The sequence below is a fragment of the Amblyraja radiata genome, chromosome 43, assembly GCF_010909765.2.
Source record: "Amblyraja radiata isolate CabotCenter1 chromosome 43, sAmbRad1.1.pri, whole genome shotgun sequence".
Classification (NCBI taxonomy): Eukaryota; Metazoa; Chordata; class Chondrichthyes; order Rajiformes; family Rajidae; genus Amblyraja; species Amblyraja radiata.
This window is the reverse complement of record NC_045998.1, coordinates 653,645-670,495: the sequence shown is the minus strand read 5'-3', so window position 1 is coordinate 670,495 and position 16,851 is coordinate 653,645. Positions and strand designations below refer to the sequence as shown.

The following is a 16,851-nucleotide window of genomic DNA, read 5'->3' as shown; positions in this document are numbered from 1 at the left end:
TTTGGTGGCAAAAACAGGAAAGCAGACTATTATCTGAATGGTGGCCGAATAGGAAAAGGGGAGATGCAACGGGAGATGACCTGGGTGTCATGGTACACCTGTCATTGAAAGTAGGCATGCAGGTGCAGCAGGCAGTTAAGAAAGCGAAAGGTATGTTTGCTTTCATAGCAAAATGATTTGAGTATAGGAGCAGCGAAGTTCTACTGCAGTTGTACAGGGTCTTGTTGAGACCACACCTGGAGTATTGCGTACAGTTTTGGTCTCCAAATCGGAGGAAGGACATTATTGCCATAGAAGTAGTGCAGAGAAGGGCATCGGACTGATTCCTGGGATGTCAGAACTTTCATATGAAGAAAGACTGGATAGACTCGGCTTATACTCGCTAGAATTTAGGAGATTGAGGCCCTCGAGCCAGCCCTGTCATTCTATATGATCATGTCTGATCATCGAAATCAGAACCCCGTCTCTGCTATCTCACCCAATCCCTTCATTCCGTTAGCCCTAAAAGCTATATCTAACTCTCTTGAATACATCCAGTGAATTGGCCTCTACTGCCTTTTGTGGCTGAGAATGCCATAGATTCACAAATCTCTGGATGACAAAGTTGTTCCTCATCACAGTCCTAAATAGCCTACCCTTTATTCTTAAACCGTGACCCCTGGTTCTGGACTCACCCAACATCGGGGACATTGTTCCTGCATCTAGCCTGTCCACTTCCTTAAGAATTCTATATCTTCTTTCATCTTCTATCTATTCTATTCTATTGTATACTATTGCTAAAACTCTCATCTTGTCCTCTTCCGGTTTGCGTTGTTTTTAGATTTGCGCAAAAACGGTATCATATATCGCAAGGATTTTTTCTCCAACTTACTCACCGTTCTCCTCTGCACCAAACGCGCCAAGCTTTGTTCTGATCGGTGGAAGATTACAAAAGTAATGACGGCTTAACAAATCGTTAAATCAGCAGATTGGTCTTCTCGCCTGTCAGTCACCACGACTTCTCGCCTCTCAGACGCCCCTCCCAGCCCGCTGAATCACCGGGCGGGGCAGGGAGAATAAATCCCCGCAGGCGGGGCTGAGTCCACCAGCCGTGCTGATCGAGTCCACAAGCCATGCTGAGTGTGTCTGCGAACCGTGCTGAGTGAGTCTGTGAGCCATGTGGAGTGAGTCCGCGAACCGTGCTGAGCGAGTGATCACGTGAGCCGTGTTGAGTGAGTGAGCTCGCGAGCCGTGCTGATTGAGTGAGTGAGCGCACAAGCCGTGCTGAGTGAGTGAGTGGGTCCACAAGCCGTGCTGCGTGAGTGATTCCACGAGCCGTGCAATGTGAGTGAGTGCATCCCACCCCCTCCCACACACATCGCTCACGTCACTCACAGCTGGTGGGCTGGCAGTTCTGTTACTCACGGCTGGTGGGCTGGCAGTTCAGTCACTCACGGCTGGTGGACTGGCAGTTCAGTTATTCACGGCTGGTGGGCTGGCAGTTCACTCACTCACGGCTGGTGGGCTGGCAGTTCACTCTCTCACGGCTGGTGGGCTGGCAGTTCACTCACTCATTGCTGGTGGGCTGGCAGTTAACTTACTCATGGCTGGTCGGCTGGCAGTTCACTCACTCATGGCTGGTGGGCTGGCAGTTGACGCACTCACGGCTAGTAGGCTGGCAGTTCACTCACTCATGGCTGGTGGGCTGGCAGTTGACGCACTCACGGCTAGTAGGCTGGCAGTTCACTCACTCACGGCTGGTGGGCTCACACACACGCGCTCCATCACACACACACACACACACACACACACACACACACACACACACACACCATCACACACAGTCACACCCTCCATCTCACACACACACACCCTCCATCACACACACACTCACAGAGATACACACACACGCACTCTATCTCACACACACACTCACACCCTACATCTCTCACACACACACACCCTCCATCACACACACAGAATCACACCCACATCCTCTATCTCTCTCTCTCACACACACTCTCAATCACACACACACACACACACACACACACACACACACACACACACACACACACTCACACACACACACTCCCTCCATCACACACACACACCCTCCATCACACGCACACGCACACACCCTCCATCTCACACACACTCACACCCTCCATCACTCACACCCTCCATCACTCACACACTCACAAACACACAGGACACATATATATGACAGTAAAACTCCCTTGAATCTACTCATGCAGCTGAGCGCGGCCTCTGAACTGAGCGGGACTTCCGCAATAAGTGCAACCTCTTGACTGCGCGGGACTTCCAGAATGAGCGTGACCTCTTGACTGCGCGGCACTTCCTGGAATGAGCGCGACCTCTGGACTCTGCACGACGCAGACTCACAGTTCAGTTCACTCACGGTGCAGACTCACAGTTCAGTTCACTCACGGTGCAGACTCACCGTTCAATCCAATGAGCACAGTGCAGACTCACAGTTCAGTTCACTCACGGTGCAGACTCACAGTTCAGTTCACTCACGACGTAGACTCACAGTTCTGGACTCACCTGTCACGGTCTTCCGGGCTGACTGAATCATGTCCGCCTCCGGGTCTTTATTCTCCTGGCCCCCGGAAGGGCGTTACCTTCATCATGGCGACTGACAGGCGAGAAGACCAATCGGCTGATCTCACCGTTTTTTAAACATTCATTACTTTTCTATTATTTCACCGATCGGAAAAAACCTTGGGGCGCTTGCAGGGGAGAAGGATGGTGAGTAAGTTGGCGAAAAAAATCATAGCGATATACTAGGGTAGCATTTTTGCTTAATTGTATTTAAAACGTAGGCAGGAAGTGTTCTAGATGAAAGTTTTAGTAATAGTATAGGTTTACATTTTAAGCTTTAATAAATCCCCTTTCCACTTGTGCCTGTTTACCGGAGCTCCCGTGGCAACAGCTGCGTCCGCTGGACTGGATGGCGGCAGCTTCGACCACCCCCGAGCCGCGGAGCTTGAACCGGCCCGTTCACGGAGCTCGGTTGAAACGCGGGACTGACTTACCATCGCCCGGTGGGGTATCGCCTCAGCGCAGAGGGTGAAGAGGAGGGAAGAGACAGTAACTCTAAGACTTTTGCCTCCATCACAATGAGGAGGTGCTTGGTGAACTCACTGTGGTGGATGTTAATTTGTGTTTATTGTGTGTTGTTATTAATACATGTATGGCTGCAGGCAACAACAACCGAAAGGTCTGAATGACAAATAAAGGATTCAATCAATCAATCAAAACACAGGCCAACATGCCCCATCTACACTAGTCTCACCCCGACCAACATGCCCCATCTACACTAGTCCCACCCCGACCAACATACCCCAACTACACTAGTCCCACCCCGACCAACATGCCCCATCTACACTAGTCCCACCCCGACCAACATGCCCCATCTACACTAGTCCCACCCCGACCAACATGCCCCAACTACACTAGTCCCACCCCGACCAACATGCCCCATCTACACTAGTCCCACCCCGACCAACATGCCCCATCTACACTAGTCCCACCCCGACCAACATGCCCCATCTACACTAGTCGCACCCCGACCAACATGCCCCAGCTACACTAGTCCCACCCTGACCAACATGCCCCAGCTACACTAGTCCCACCCCGACCAACATGCCCCATCTACACTAGTCCCACCCTGACCAACATGCCCCATCTACACTAGTCCCACCCGACCAGCATGCCCAATCTACATCAGTCCCACCCCGACCAACATGCCCCATCTACACTAGTCCCACCCCGACCAACATGCCCCATCTACACTAGTCCCACCACACCCAACATGCCCCATCTACACTAGTCCCACCCCGACCAACATGCCCCATCTACACTAGTCCCATCACGGCCAACATGCTCCATCTACACTAGTCCCACCCCGACCAACATGGCCCATCTACACTAGTCCCACCCCGACCAACATGCCACATCTACACTAGTCCCACCCCGACCAACATGCTCCATCTACACTAGTCCCACCTCGGCCAACATGCCCCAATTACACTAGTCCCACCCCGACCAACATGCCTCATCTACACTAGTCCCACCCTGACCAACATGCCCCATCCACACTAGTCGCACCGCGACCAACATGCCCCATCAACACTATTCCCAACCCGACCAACATGCCCCATCTACACTAGTCCCACCCCGACCAACATGCCCCTTCTACTCTAGCCCCACCCCAACCAACATGCTCCATCTACACTAGTCCCACTTGCCAGTGTTTGGCCCATATCGCTCCAAACCTGTCCTATCCAAGTGTCTATTTAAAGGTTGTGAAAGTACCTGCCTCAACTACCTCCTCCGGCAGCTCATTCCATATACCCCCCCCCCCCCACCCTCTGTGTGGAAATGTTGCCCCTCAGATTGACATTATTAATGTTAACCATTTGTGCACAACTCTGCTGGTGTGAGTAATAAATGAAATGATAGATAGCAAAAATACTCAGTGGTGCAGCGGTAGAGTTGCTGCTTCACAGCGCCAGAGACCCGGGTTCCATCCTGAATACGGGTGCTGTCTGTACGGAGTTTGCACATTCTCCCCGTGACCTGCGTGGGTTTTCTCCGGGTGCTCCAGTTTCCTTCCGCATTCCAAAAGCCTGCTGGTTTGTAGGTTAATTGGCTTCTGTAAAATTGTTCCTAATGTGTGTAGGATGGAGCTAATGTACGGGTTGATCACTGGTCGGCGATTACTCGTTGGGCCGAAGGGCTTGTTTTAGCGCTGTAGCTCTAAAATCTAAACAATGCCCGGTGACTTTGCCTCCTGTGGCAATGAATTCCACACATTCACCACCCTCCGGCTAAAGAAATTCCTCCTCATCTCCTTTCTAAAGGCATGGATGGGAAAGGCAGTGAGGGTGAGGGGCCAGACGTGGGCATGTGGGACTAGCTTCGATAGGCATGGCTGTGTGTTTCTGTGCTGTGGGACTGACGGGGCTCAACAGGGTAGTAGTTTGATGCTTCAGCCTGCATCAACCCAGGAGAACTGTGTTCCAGATGCTTCATTAGTTTGTTGTTCTGCACATCGATCGGGAGGCGATGAAATCGCCCATTCACACGCAGCCACCAGAGCAAACAGTGTACATACAATGATGACAAACGCAATAAATGCAATATCCAGTAGAGAACAGTGCAAGATTATGTTGCAGAAAGCCCGGGGTAGCACGGACGAGGGGGGCCGAAGGGCCTGTCTCCGGGCAGGGCGACCACCGACGCTGTCCGTGTGGAGTTTGCTCGCTTCTCCCTCCGTGGTGGACCGGATGCGGGTCGGGGCAGGGAGACGAGCTCAGCCTTCCAAGCCTCAATCCATGTTCAGCCTTCCTCTCGCGCATCCTAGCCCTGACGGGCAGAGTGCTGCCACCTTCCTCCCCGGACAACAACCGAGGAGGAAAAACACAAGACGAAACCTCTTCCAACCCCTTGAATCCCTCAGGGAATGTCCTGTCTTTGAAATCAAGCTGTTACAATTGTGCACGATCAGTCAGCATTATTCTTTTTTTAATATATAGACGAAAGCTTATCAAGTTCAAGTTGGAATTTATTGTCACATGCACCAATTAAGGTACCATGATATTTGAGTTACCATAAAGCCATACTGAGTAAAAAGCACCAAGACACACAGCCACAGAAAATAAAATCTACCATAAACATTCACCACAGCGGAATCTACATTCCTCACTGTGATGGACGGTAATAAAGTTAAATCATCATCCTCATTTGTTCACCCATGGTCGGGGCTGTTGAACCCTCCGCAGTCGCCGCTCGCTGCCGACACACTACATAAAAGTCCCTTTAAACTTCCATGATCCAAAGACATCCTCATGTAGAAGACCTTTGCTTGGACAGCTATCCAGCCAGAAGATGCGAACGCATTGCGGGAGTTTGCGATATGCCTTAGAAGTATGAAATAAATGACTACCCTCTTAGACCACATGCAAGAAATGAATGGTGTTAGCAATATGAAAATGATCACTCTAAACTGCCCTATAGACTTAGAGAAAAGATAAAGCTGGTCTGTTAGAGGACAATGAGAATGGAGAGGCCATGTTTCCTGATCTGGGGAACTTCATAGAAAAGGAAGTACGGTTCATGTCAAATTCACGCTTTGGGGTTATTCAAGTTCCTAAACCAATCGCAACTGTCAAAGGTTCTACCTTTGCTACAACAAAAGGAAGATCAGGACCTAAAGGAAGTAGTTTTGATTCCGCTGTAAATATCTGCAGATCCAGCAGGCCTTGGAGCACCAAGCGCAAGTTTAGGGTGAAATGCACGCTTAGTCCTGATATAATAGACATTAGACAAGACACAATAGGTGCAGGCATAGGCCATTAGGCCCTTCAAACCAGCACCACCATTCAATGTGATCATGGCTGATCATCCACAATCAGTACCCCGTTCCTGCCTTCTCCCCGTACCCCGGGGAATCGAGGACCAGATGACATGGGTTCAAGGTGAAGGTGAAAAGATTTAATAGGAAACTGATGGGTAACTTTTTCACACAGATGGTGGTGGGAGAACAAACTGTCACAGGAGGTAGTTGAGGCTGTGACATGGATAGGACAAGTTTGGAGGGATATGGACCAAACACAGGCATCTGGGACTAGTGTAGCTGGGACATGTTGGTCGGTGTGGGCAAGTTGGGCTGAAGGGCCTGTTTCCGCACTGTATCACTTTATGACTAACACAAAGTGCTGGAGTAACTCAGCGGGTCAGGCAGCATCAGTGGAGAACATGGATAGGTGACATTCACAGAGTGCTGTAGTAACTTAGCGGGACAGGCAGCATCTCTGGAGACAAGGAATGGGTGACCGTTCGGGTCGACACTGAAGATGGGTCTCGACCCTGAAACGTTACCCATTCCTTCCACCATTTTGTATTTACCTAAACACCTTTCCACGTGGTGGTGTGCCAGCAGGCTGGAGGAGTGGGCAAAGGCCTTGCCGCAGAGCGGGCAGGTAAAGGGGCGCTGGCCGGTGTGGACTCGCCGGTGCTCCATCAGGTGGTCAAGGCGGGTGAAACCCTTGCCACACTCAGCGCACACAAATGGTCTCTCTCTGGTGTGTATCCGCTGGAGCTCCCACAGCCCCCGTGCTCTCTTGTCACAGTGCGAGCAGCTGCTCGCCGGCGTGGGCCCGCCGGTGCTGCCGCAACCCCCGTGAGCTGTCAAACTCCTCACCGCAGTACGGGCAGTCGAACGGCTGACCACTGGTGTGCACGTGCTGGTGAGACAGGGCATGCGAGGCCATGGCAAAGTGCTCTACACACACCGGGTTGGGGATAGGACGGTCGCCAGCGTGCACCCGCTGGTGGGACAGCAGCCTGGAGGAGCGGGTGAAGCCCTTGCTGCACTGGGTGCATGTGTAGGGGCGCTCGCCGGTGTGGGTGCGCTGGTGCTTCAGCAGGGTGCTAGACTGGGTGAAGCCCTTGCCGCACTGGGCACAGGTGAAGGGATGCTCACCAGTGTGGATGCGCTGGTGCATCAGCAGGCTGCTGGACTGGGTGAAGCCCTTGCCGCACTGGGCGCAGGTGAAGGGACGCTCGCCGGTGTGGGTGCGCTGGTGGGACAGCAGGCGGGTGGAGCGGGTGAAGCCCTTGCCGCACTGGGGACAGGTGTAGGGACGCTCGCCGGTGTGGGTGCGCTGGTGAACCAGCAGGCTGCTAGAGTGGGTGAAACGCATGCCACACTGGGCACATGTGTAGGGACGCTCGCCGGTGTGGATGCGCTGGTGCACCCGCAAGTTGCTGGAGTGTCTGAAGCCCTTGTAGCACTGGGTACAGGTGTAGGGCCGCTCACCGGTGTGTGTGCGCTGGTGCTCCAGCAGGGTGCAGGACTGGGTGAAGCCCTTGCCACACTGGGCGCAAGTGTAGGGCCGCTCGCCGGAGTGGATGCGCTGGTGCTCCAGCAGGTTGTGGGACTGGGTGAAGCCTTTGCCGCAGTCGCCGCATGTGTAGGGCCATTCCCCGGTGTGCAGGCGCCTGTGCTTCTTCAGCTCTGGCGACGACTTGAAGCCTTTGCCGCAGTCAGAACAGGTGAAGGGCCGCTCACTGCTGTGCACCCGCTGGTGCTGCCGTAGCCCCGACAACTGGGTAAAGCTCTTGCCGCACGTGGAGCAGCAATAGGGCTTCTCGCCAGTGTGCACCCGCCGGTGGATCTTGAGGGCAACCGCCCCCTTGAAGCTCTTGCCGCAGTCGGAGCAGGTGAAGGGCCTCTCGCCGGTGTGCATGCGGTTGTGCTGCAGCAGGCTGCTGGAGCTGGTGAAGCTCTTGCCGCACTCCGAGCAATTGAAGGGGCGTTCTCCTGTGTGAACCCGCCGGTGGATCTCCAGCCAGCTCGGGCACTGCCAGGCCTTGCCACACAGGTCACACTCATAACGCTTCTCCTTGTTGTGCCCCATCATATGGTCCTCCATCGAAGCTCAGCCCCTCGAAGCTCAGCCCGCACACCGAGCAGATGGGTGGGAGAGGCTCACCGGCACCCAGTCCGCCCTCAATGGCCACTCACGTCCCCGCCTCTCCGTCCACAGCAACACCCTGCAGGAAGGGAACACAGAGGGTCAACAAGCTGGCAAACAGGACATTACTAGCACATAATTGGTGCGTTTATGGCGGAGGAAACCGTTATATAATTCTGCGCGGCACCCTGGTTCGATCCTGACTACGGGTGCTGTCTGTGCGGAGTTTGTACATTCTCCCCTTGACCTGTGTGGGTTTTCACTCCGGCTGCTCCGGTTTCCTCCAACATTTCAAAGACATTCAGGTTTGTAGATTAATCGACCTCCGCAAAATTGTCCCTGATGTGTGTAGGATAGTGCACGTGTACGGGGTGGTCGCTGGTCGGCGCGGCCTCCGCGGGCCCGAAATACCTGTTTCCTCGCTGCATCTCTAAACTAAACTAAACCAAAGAAAGGTCTCGATCCAAAATTTCACCCATTCATTCTCTCCACAGATGTTGCCTGACCGGCTGAGTTACTCCAGCACTTTGTGTCTATCTTCTCCACAGATGCTGCCTGAACTGCAGTTACTCCAGTAAATTCTCTCCATCGCTCTCTTTCTGTGTCTCTCTCTGTCTCTCTCTCCCTCTCTATTTCTCTCTGTCTGTCTCTCTCACTTTCTCTGTCTCTCTCCCTTTCTCGCTCTGACCCTCCCTCTCCGTCCTCTCTCTGCCCCCCCTCTCTCTATCCCCCTCTATCTCTCTGTCTATCTCTTTCTCTATCTCTCTGTACCCCTCCCTCTCTCCCCTCTCTGTCCCTCCTCCCGCTCTCCCTGTGCCCCCCTCTCTCTCCATCGCTCTGCCACCCATCTCTCTCTCTCTGCTCCCCCCCTCTCTCTCTATCCCCTCTATCTCTCTCTGTCCCCCTCTATCTCTCTGTCCCTTTCTCTCTCGCTCTCTCTGTCCCTTTCTCTCTCGCTCTCTCTGTCCCTCTCTCTCTCTCTCTCTCTCTCTCTGTCTCTCTCTCTCTCTCTCTCTCTCTCTCTCTCTCTCTCTCTCTGTCCCTCTCTCTGTCTTTTCCCTTAACATATCTAAAGAAGCTTTTACTGTCCTTCTTTATATTCCTGGCCAGCTTCCCTTCGTACTTCACCTTTTCAGCCCGTATTGCCCGTTTTGTTTCCTTCTGTTGTCCTATGAAAGTTTCCAAATCCTCTGGCTTCCGGCTACTCTTTGCTGTGTTATACATCTTTTCTTTTAGTTTTATTCTATCTCTAACTTCTCTTGTCAGCCACGGTTGCTTCCTACTCTCCTTAGAATCTTTCTTCATTTTTGGAATGAAATTATCCTGTCTCTTCCGGATTATGCACATAAATTCCTGCCATTGCTGTTCCACCATCATTCCTGCTCGTATCCCTTTCCAGTCTACCTTGGCCAGCTCCCCTCATGCCTTCATAGTCCAATTTGTTCTCTCACTCTCTCTCTCTGTCTGCCTGCCTGCCTCTTTCTCTCTCTCTGTCTGTCTCTTTCTCTCTCCCTGTCTATCTGTCTTTCTCTCTCTCTGTCGGTCTGTCTCTTTCTCTCTCTCTCTGCCTGTCTCTCCATATAACCATATAACAATTACAGCACGGAAACAGGCCATCTCGACCCCTCTAGTCCGTGCCGAACACATAATCTCCCCTAGTCCCATATACCTGCACTCAGACCATAACCCTCCATTCCTTTCCCATCCATATAACTATCCAATTTATTTTTAAATGATAAAAACGAACCTGCCTCCACCACCTTCACTGGAAGCTCATTCCACACAGCTACCACTCTCTGAGTAAAGAAGTTCCCCCTCATGTTACCCCTAAACTTCAGTCCCTTAATTCTCAAGTCATGTCCCCTTGTTTGAATCTTCCCTACTCTCAGTGGGAAAAGCTTTTCCACGTCAACTCTGTCTATCCCTCTCATCATTTTAAAAACCTCTATCAAGTCCCCTCTTAACCTTCTGCGCTCCAAAGAATAAAGCCCTAACTTGTTCAACCTTTCTCTGTAACTTAGTTGCTGAAACCCAGGCAACATTCTAGTAAATCTCCTCTGTACTCTCTTCTCTCTTCTCTCTTTCTCTCTCTCTTTGTCTGTCTCTCCCTCTCTCTCTGTCTATGTCATTGTTTCTCTATCTATGTCTCTGTTTCTCTGTCACTCTCTCTCTCTCTCTCTCTCTCTGTCACTCTCTCTGTTTCTCTGTCACTCTCTCTCTCTCTGTCTGTCTGTCTATCTCCCTGTCTCTCAATTCAATTCAATTTTAAAACTTTATTGGCATGATAAAAAAACATTGTTATATTGCCAATGTATAAAACATGACATACATATTTGAAATGCATAAGTATAAATACAAGTATACAGTGCATGGATAGATATGTCCCTGTACATAAACTTGCAATAGGCCTTTATTGATTGCTACACGTTCTTGTAGCTGTAAGCAGTACAACACAATAGCAAGTTTAGCAATTCAGTATTAATTTCTTAGTGTTAGTTAATGTCGATTAGTGTGTGCGTACATATGTGCATGTTGGTCATTCACCGTCTCTCAGGTTATGGCATGCTGTTACGTATTGTGCACCAAGATGTGCCGTATTTCCTTCGCCAAGCATTATTTTTAGTTTTGATGTATCATCTAGTTCTTTAAAATCAGGGGTTGCCACACTGAGTTTGTCAAAGTATGCTTTCCTTGTTTTGTCAAACTTATTGCATTTTAGGAGGAAGTGCACCTCTGTTTCAACCTCATCTGTCAAACAGTGGCCACACATTCTGTTTTCTCTTGGTTGCCAGAATCTCTTCTGTCTTCCTTTTTCAACTGTATTTGGTGAGGGTCTGTCTCTGCTTTATGTCTCTAACAGTTGAGAGATAGCCTGCCAATTTATAGTCTCTTTTTAGGGAACGGTAACATTCTAATCTGCTTTGGCTTTTGGTTTCTTTATCCCAATGTTCCAAGTACGTTTCTTTACATTGTTTGATAATTTGGTTCACTCTAACTGGTGATTGGGGGCCAGTAGGACCGATCTGGGGCCGGTCAGGGTTTAACTGGATAGGGTTTAACTGAATAGGGGTAGCTAGTCTCAGTACCAACTAACACAGGGAACTATTTTCTGGGTTCCCCTCTTGTGTTTGAAGGGCTTTAAACTGGAGGGTATCTGGGGGGCTAGATTTAAGGTGATTCCAAAAATTTAGTGCTTTTTTCTGGATATTTATTATTAGTGGGTATCTGCCTAGTTCCGCCCTACATGCGTTTGTTGGTGTTTTCCTTTGGATACGGAGGGTGTTCCGACAAAATTCCGCATGCAGGGCCTTCGTTGTATGTTTTTCCCATTTACTATAAATATGGTGACTGAGCGGACCCCATACTTCACTACCATAAAGCGCAATAGGCTGGATTGCACTGTCAAATATTTTAAGCCAGATTTTAATTGGGATTTCGATATTGTAGAATCTTCTTTTTATTGCATACAGAGCTCTTCGAGCTTTCTCTTTTAGTGCATTCACTGCCATATTGAAGTTCCCTGATGTTGAAATAGTTAGACCAACGTAAGTATAGCTCATAGTGTGTTCGGTAACAGTACCATTGAGAGTAAATTTGTAATTATCTTCCTGGCATGTGGGTCTTTTCTGAAAAATAATGATGTTGGTTTTCTTAAGATTTACTGCTAGGGCCCAATTTTGGCAGTACTCATCAAGTAGGTCCAACTGTTGATGCAGTCCCTGTTCTGTGGGGGGACAGCAGAACCAAGTCATCCGCATAAAACAGGGATTTTACCTCTCCGTCCAGAAGACAGAGCTGTGCTCTGGTCCAACTTTACTGCCAAATCGTTGATATATACATTAAATAGTGTCTGGCTCAGATTGCAGCCTTGCCGGACGCCTCTTCTCTGGGTGTTTGTCCCCAATTTTAACGACACATTTATTATTGAGATACATTGATTTGATAACGTCATATACCTTTCCTCCTACACCACAGCCGGGGAGTTTGTAATAGAGCCCTTCATGCCAAATTGAGTCAAAAGCTTTCTCAAAGTCAAGAAAACAGGCGAATATTTTCCCATGTTTCGTTTGGTGTACATGTTTTCCAATGAGGGCGTGGAGGGTATAAATGTGGTCAGTGGTACCGTGTTTTGGGAGGAAGCCGATTTGGTTTTTACTGATGTTGTGTTTGTTAAGGAAATCCTGCATTCTGTTGTTTATGATACTGCAGAATAACTTCCCTAGGCAGCTACTGACACAGATGCCACGATAATTATTTGAGTAATTTGTTTCCACTCTTATAAATGGGTGAAATAAGCCCTTGGCACCAAATATCAGGGAAATAACCTGATCGTAGTATGATGTTGAACAGCCTAAGCACTATGTCCTGCATCTCCGGAGTGCTGTACTTGAGCATTTCATTTTTGATGCTGTCTGGACCACAGGCTTTCTTTGAGTGGAGAGATTTTATTTTTATGGTCAGTTCTTCCAAGGTAATTGGGGAATCAAGAGGGTTTTGATAATCTGTCTCTCTCTTGCTTTGTCTCGCTCTGTCTGTCTGTCTCTCTGTATCTGTCCCTCTATCTGTCTCTCTCTCTCTCCCTCAGTCTCTCTTTTTCTCTCTTTCTCTGTCTCTCTGTCCGTCTCTCTCTTTCTCTCACTGTCTCTATCTCTCTATCTGTCCCCCTCTGTCTCTCTCTCTGTTTCTTGCTTTCTCTCTCTGTCTCTCTATCTCTGTTAGTCTCTCTCTCTCTCTGTCTGCCTGTCTCTCTCTTTCTCTCTACACCCCTCCCTCTCTCTTTCTCTCTCTCTGCCTGTATCTCTCTTTCTCTCTGTCTGTCTCTCTCTCTCTCTGACTCTCTCTCTCTCTTTCTCGCTGTCTCTCTCTATGTCTGTCTCTGTCTTTCTATCTCTGTCTCTCTCTTTCTGTCTCTCTCTGTCCCTCTCCCTCTCTGTCTCTCTCTGCCTGTCTCTCTCTCTCTCTGTCACTTTCTCTCCCTGTCTGTCTCTCTCTTTCTGTCTCTCTCTCCCTGTCTCTCTCTCTCTCTCTCTCTCTTTGTCTCTCTATTGCTGTCCCTCTCTCTGACTCATTCTCTCCATCTCTCTCAGTTTATCTGTTTCTCTCTCTCTGTCTCAATTTTGAATTTCAAAATCTTTATTGACATGATAAAATACATCGTTATATTGCCAAAGTATAAAACATAGCATACATATTTAAAATGCATAAATATAAATACAGTGCATGGATAGATATGTCCCTGTACATATACTCGCAATAGACATATAGCCCTTTATTGATTGCTACATGTTCTTGCAGCTGTAAGTAGTATAACAGAATAGCAAGTTTGGCAATTGAATATTAATTTCTTAGTGTCAGTTAATGTCAATTAGTGTGTGCATGCATGTGTGCATGTTGGTCATTCACCGTCTCTCAGGTTATGGCATGCTGTTACGTATTGTGCACCAAGATGTGCCGTATTTCCTTTACCAAGGATTATTCTTAGTTTTGATATATTCAAGATTCAAGAGAGTTTATTGTCATGTGTCCCAGATAGGACAATGAAATTATTGCTTTGCTTCAGCACAACAGAACATAGTAGGCATTGACTACAAACAGATCAGTGTGTCCATATACCATTATATAATTATATACACACATGAATAAATAAACTGATCAAGTGCAAATAACAGATAATGGGCTATTAATGTTCAGAGTTTTGTCCAAGCCAAGTTTAATAGCCTGATGGCTGTGGGGAAGTAGCTATTCCTGAACCTGGTCATTGCAGTCTTCAGGCTCCTGTACCTTCTACCTGCAGGTAGCAAGGAGATGAGTGTGTGGCCAGGATGGTGCGGGTCCTTGATGATACTGTTAGCCTTTTTGAGGCAGCGACTGCGATAGATCCCCTCAATGGAAGGGAGGTCAGATCCGATGATGGACTGGGCAGTGTTTACTACTTTTTGTAGTCTCTTCCTCTCCAGGGCGCTCAAGTTGCCGAACCAAGCCACAATGCAACCGGTCAGCATAGAAACATAGAAATTATGTGCAGGAGTAGGCCATTCGGCCCTTCGAGCCTGCACCGCCATTCAATATGATCATGACTGATCATACAACTCAGTATCCCGTACCTGCCTTCTCTCCATACCCTCTGATCCCCTTAGCCACAAGGGCCACATCTAACTCCCTCTTAAATATAGCCAATGAACTGGCCTCGACTACCCTCTGTGGCAGAGTTCCAGAGATTCACCACTCTCTGTGTGAAAAAAGTTCTTCTCATCTCGGTTTTAAAGGATTTCCCCCTTATCCTTAAGCTGTGACCCCTTGTCCTGGACTTCCCCAACATCGGGAGCAATCTTCCTGCATCTAGCCTGTCCAACCCCTTAAGAATTTTATAAGTTTCTATAAGATCCCCTCTCAATCTCCTAAATTCTAGAGAGTATAAACCAAGTCTATCCAGTCTTTCTTCATAAGACAGTCCTGACATCCCAGAAATCAGTCTGGTGAACCTTCTCTGCACTCCCTCTATGGCAATAATGTCCTTCCTCAGATTTGGAGACCAAAACTGTATGCAATATTCCAGGTGTGGTCTCACCAAGACCCTGTACAACTGCAGTAGAACCTCCCTGCTCCTATACTCAAATCCTTTTGCTATGAAAGCTAACATACCATTCGCTTTGTTCACTGCCTGCTGTACCTGCATGCCTACTTTCAATGACTGGTGTACCATGACACCCAGATCTCGCTGCATCTCCCCTTTTCCTAGTCGGCCACCATTTAGATAATCGTCTGCTTTCCTGTTTTTGCCACCAAAATGGATAACCTCACATTTATCCACATTATACTGCATCTGCCAAACATTTGCCCACTCACCCAGCCTATCCAAGTCACCTTGCAGTCTCCTAGCATCCTCCTCACAGCTAACACTGCCCCCCAGCTTAGTGTCATCCGCAAACTTGGAGATATTGCCTTCAATTCCCTCATCCAGATCATTAATATATATTGTAAATAGCTGGGGTCCCAGCACTGAGCCTTGCGGTACCCCACTAGTCACTGCCTGCCATTGTGAAAAGGACCCGTTTACTCCTACTCTTTGCTTCCTGTTTGTCAGCCAGTTCTCTACCCACATCAATACTGAACACCCAATGCCGTGTGCTTTAAGTTTGTATACTAATCTCTTTTGTGGGACCTTGTCGAAAGCCTTCTGGAAGTCCAGATACACCACATCCACTGGTTCTCCCCTATCCACGCTACTAGTTACATCCTCGAAAAATTCTATAAGATTCGTCAGACATGATTTACCTTTTGTAAATCCATGCTGACTTTGTCCAATGATTTCACCACTTTCCAAATGTGCTGCTATCCTAACTTTAATAACTGACTCTAGCAGTTTCCCCACTACCGATGTTAGACTAACTGGCCTGTAATTCCCCGTTTTCTCTCTCCCTCCCTTCTTAAAAAGTGGGGTTACGTTTGCTACCCGCCAATCCTCAGAAACTACTCCAGAATCTAAAGAGTTTTGAAAGATTATTACTAATTAATCCACTATTTCTGGAGCTACTTCCTTAAGTACTCTGGGATGCAGCCTATCTGGCCCTGGGGATTTATCGGCCTTTAATCCATTCAATTTACCCAACACCACTTCCCGGCTAACCTGGATTTCACTCAATTCCTCCAACTCCTTTGACCCGCGCACCTGTAGAGGTTAGAGAGAGTTCTCCTTGACAAACCGACTCTCCGTAGTCTTCTTAGGAAGTAGAGGCACTGATGTGCTTTCTTAATAATTGCATCAGTGTTCTCGGACAAGGAAAGATCTTCAGAGACATGCACGACCCAGGAATTTGAAGATCTTGACCCTTTCAACAATCGACATTGATATAAATGGGGCTGTGGGTCCCCCTCCTACTCCTTCCAAAGTCCACAATCAGTTCCTTGGTTTTGCTGGTGTTGAGGGACAGGTTATTGTGCTGGCACCATATGGACCGTCGCTCGATCTCTCTTCTATACTCTGACACATCCCCATCAGTGATACATCCCACAACAGTGGTGTAGTCAGCAAACTTGATGATGGAGTTCGCATTATGACCAGCTACGCAGTCATGAGTATAGAATGAGTACAGCAGGGGGCTGAGCACACAGCCTTGAGGTGCTCCCATGCTGATTGTTATCGAGTCTGACACATTTCCACCAATACGGACAGACTGTGGTCTGTGAATGAGGAATTCGAGGATCCAATTGCAAAGGGTTGCGCAGAAACCCAGTTCTGCGAGTTTGGTAACCAGCTTGGAGGGGATGATTGTATTAAATGCCGAACTGTAATCGATGAATAACAGCCCAACATGAGTTTTTGTTGTCCAAGTGGTCCAAAGTGGAGTGGAGGGCCAGCGAGATC

At 48.8% G+C, this 16,851-nt stretch overlaps 1 protein-coding gene across 1 annotated transcript in view; it reads right to left on the bottom strand.

Annotated features, from left to right (window-relative positions):
* LOC116967992 (zinc finger protein 135-like) overlaps positions 1 to 16,851 on the bottom strand; it is a 36,265-nt gene that overhangs the window by 6,301 nt on the left and 13,113 nt on the right. Inside the window, exon 3 of the mRNA XM_033014627.1 lies at positions 7,211 to 8,565. Within this exon, the coding sequence (XP_032870518.1) occupies positions 7,211 to 8,444 (1,234 nt within the window). The 5' untranslated portion in view covers positions 8,445 to 8,565. The remainder of the gene's footprint in view (positions 1 to 7,210; positions 8,566 to 16,851) is intronic.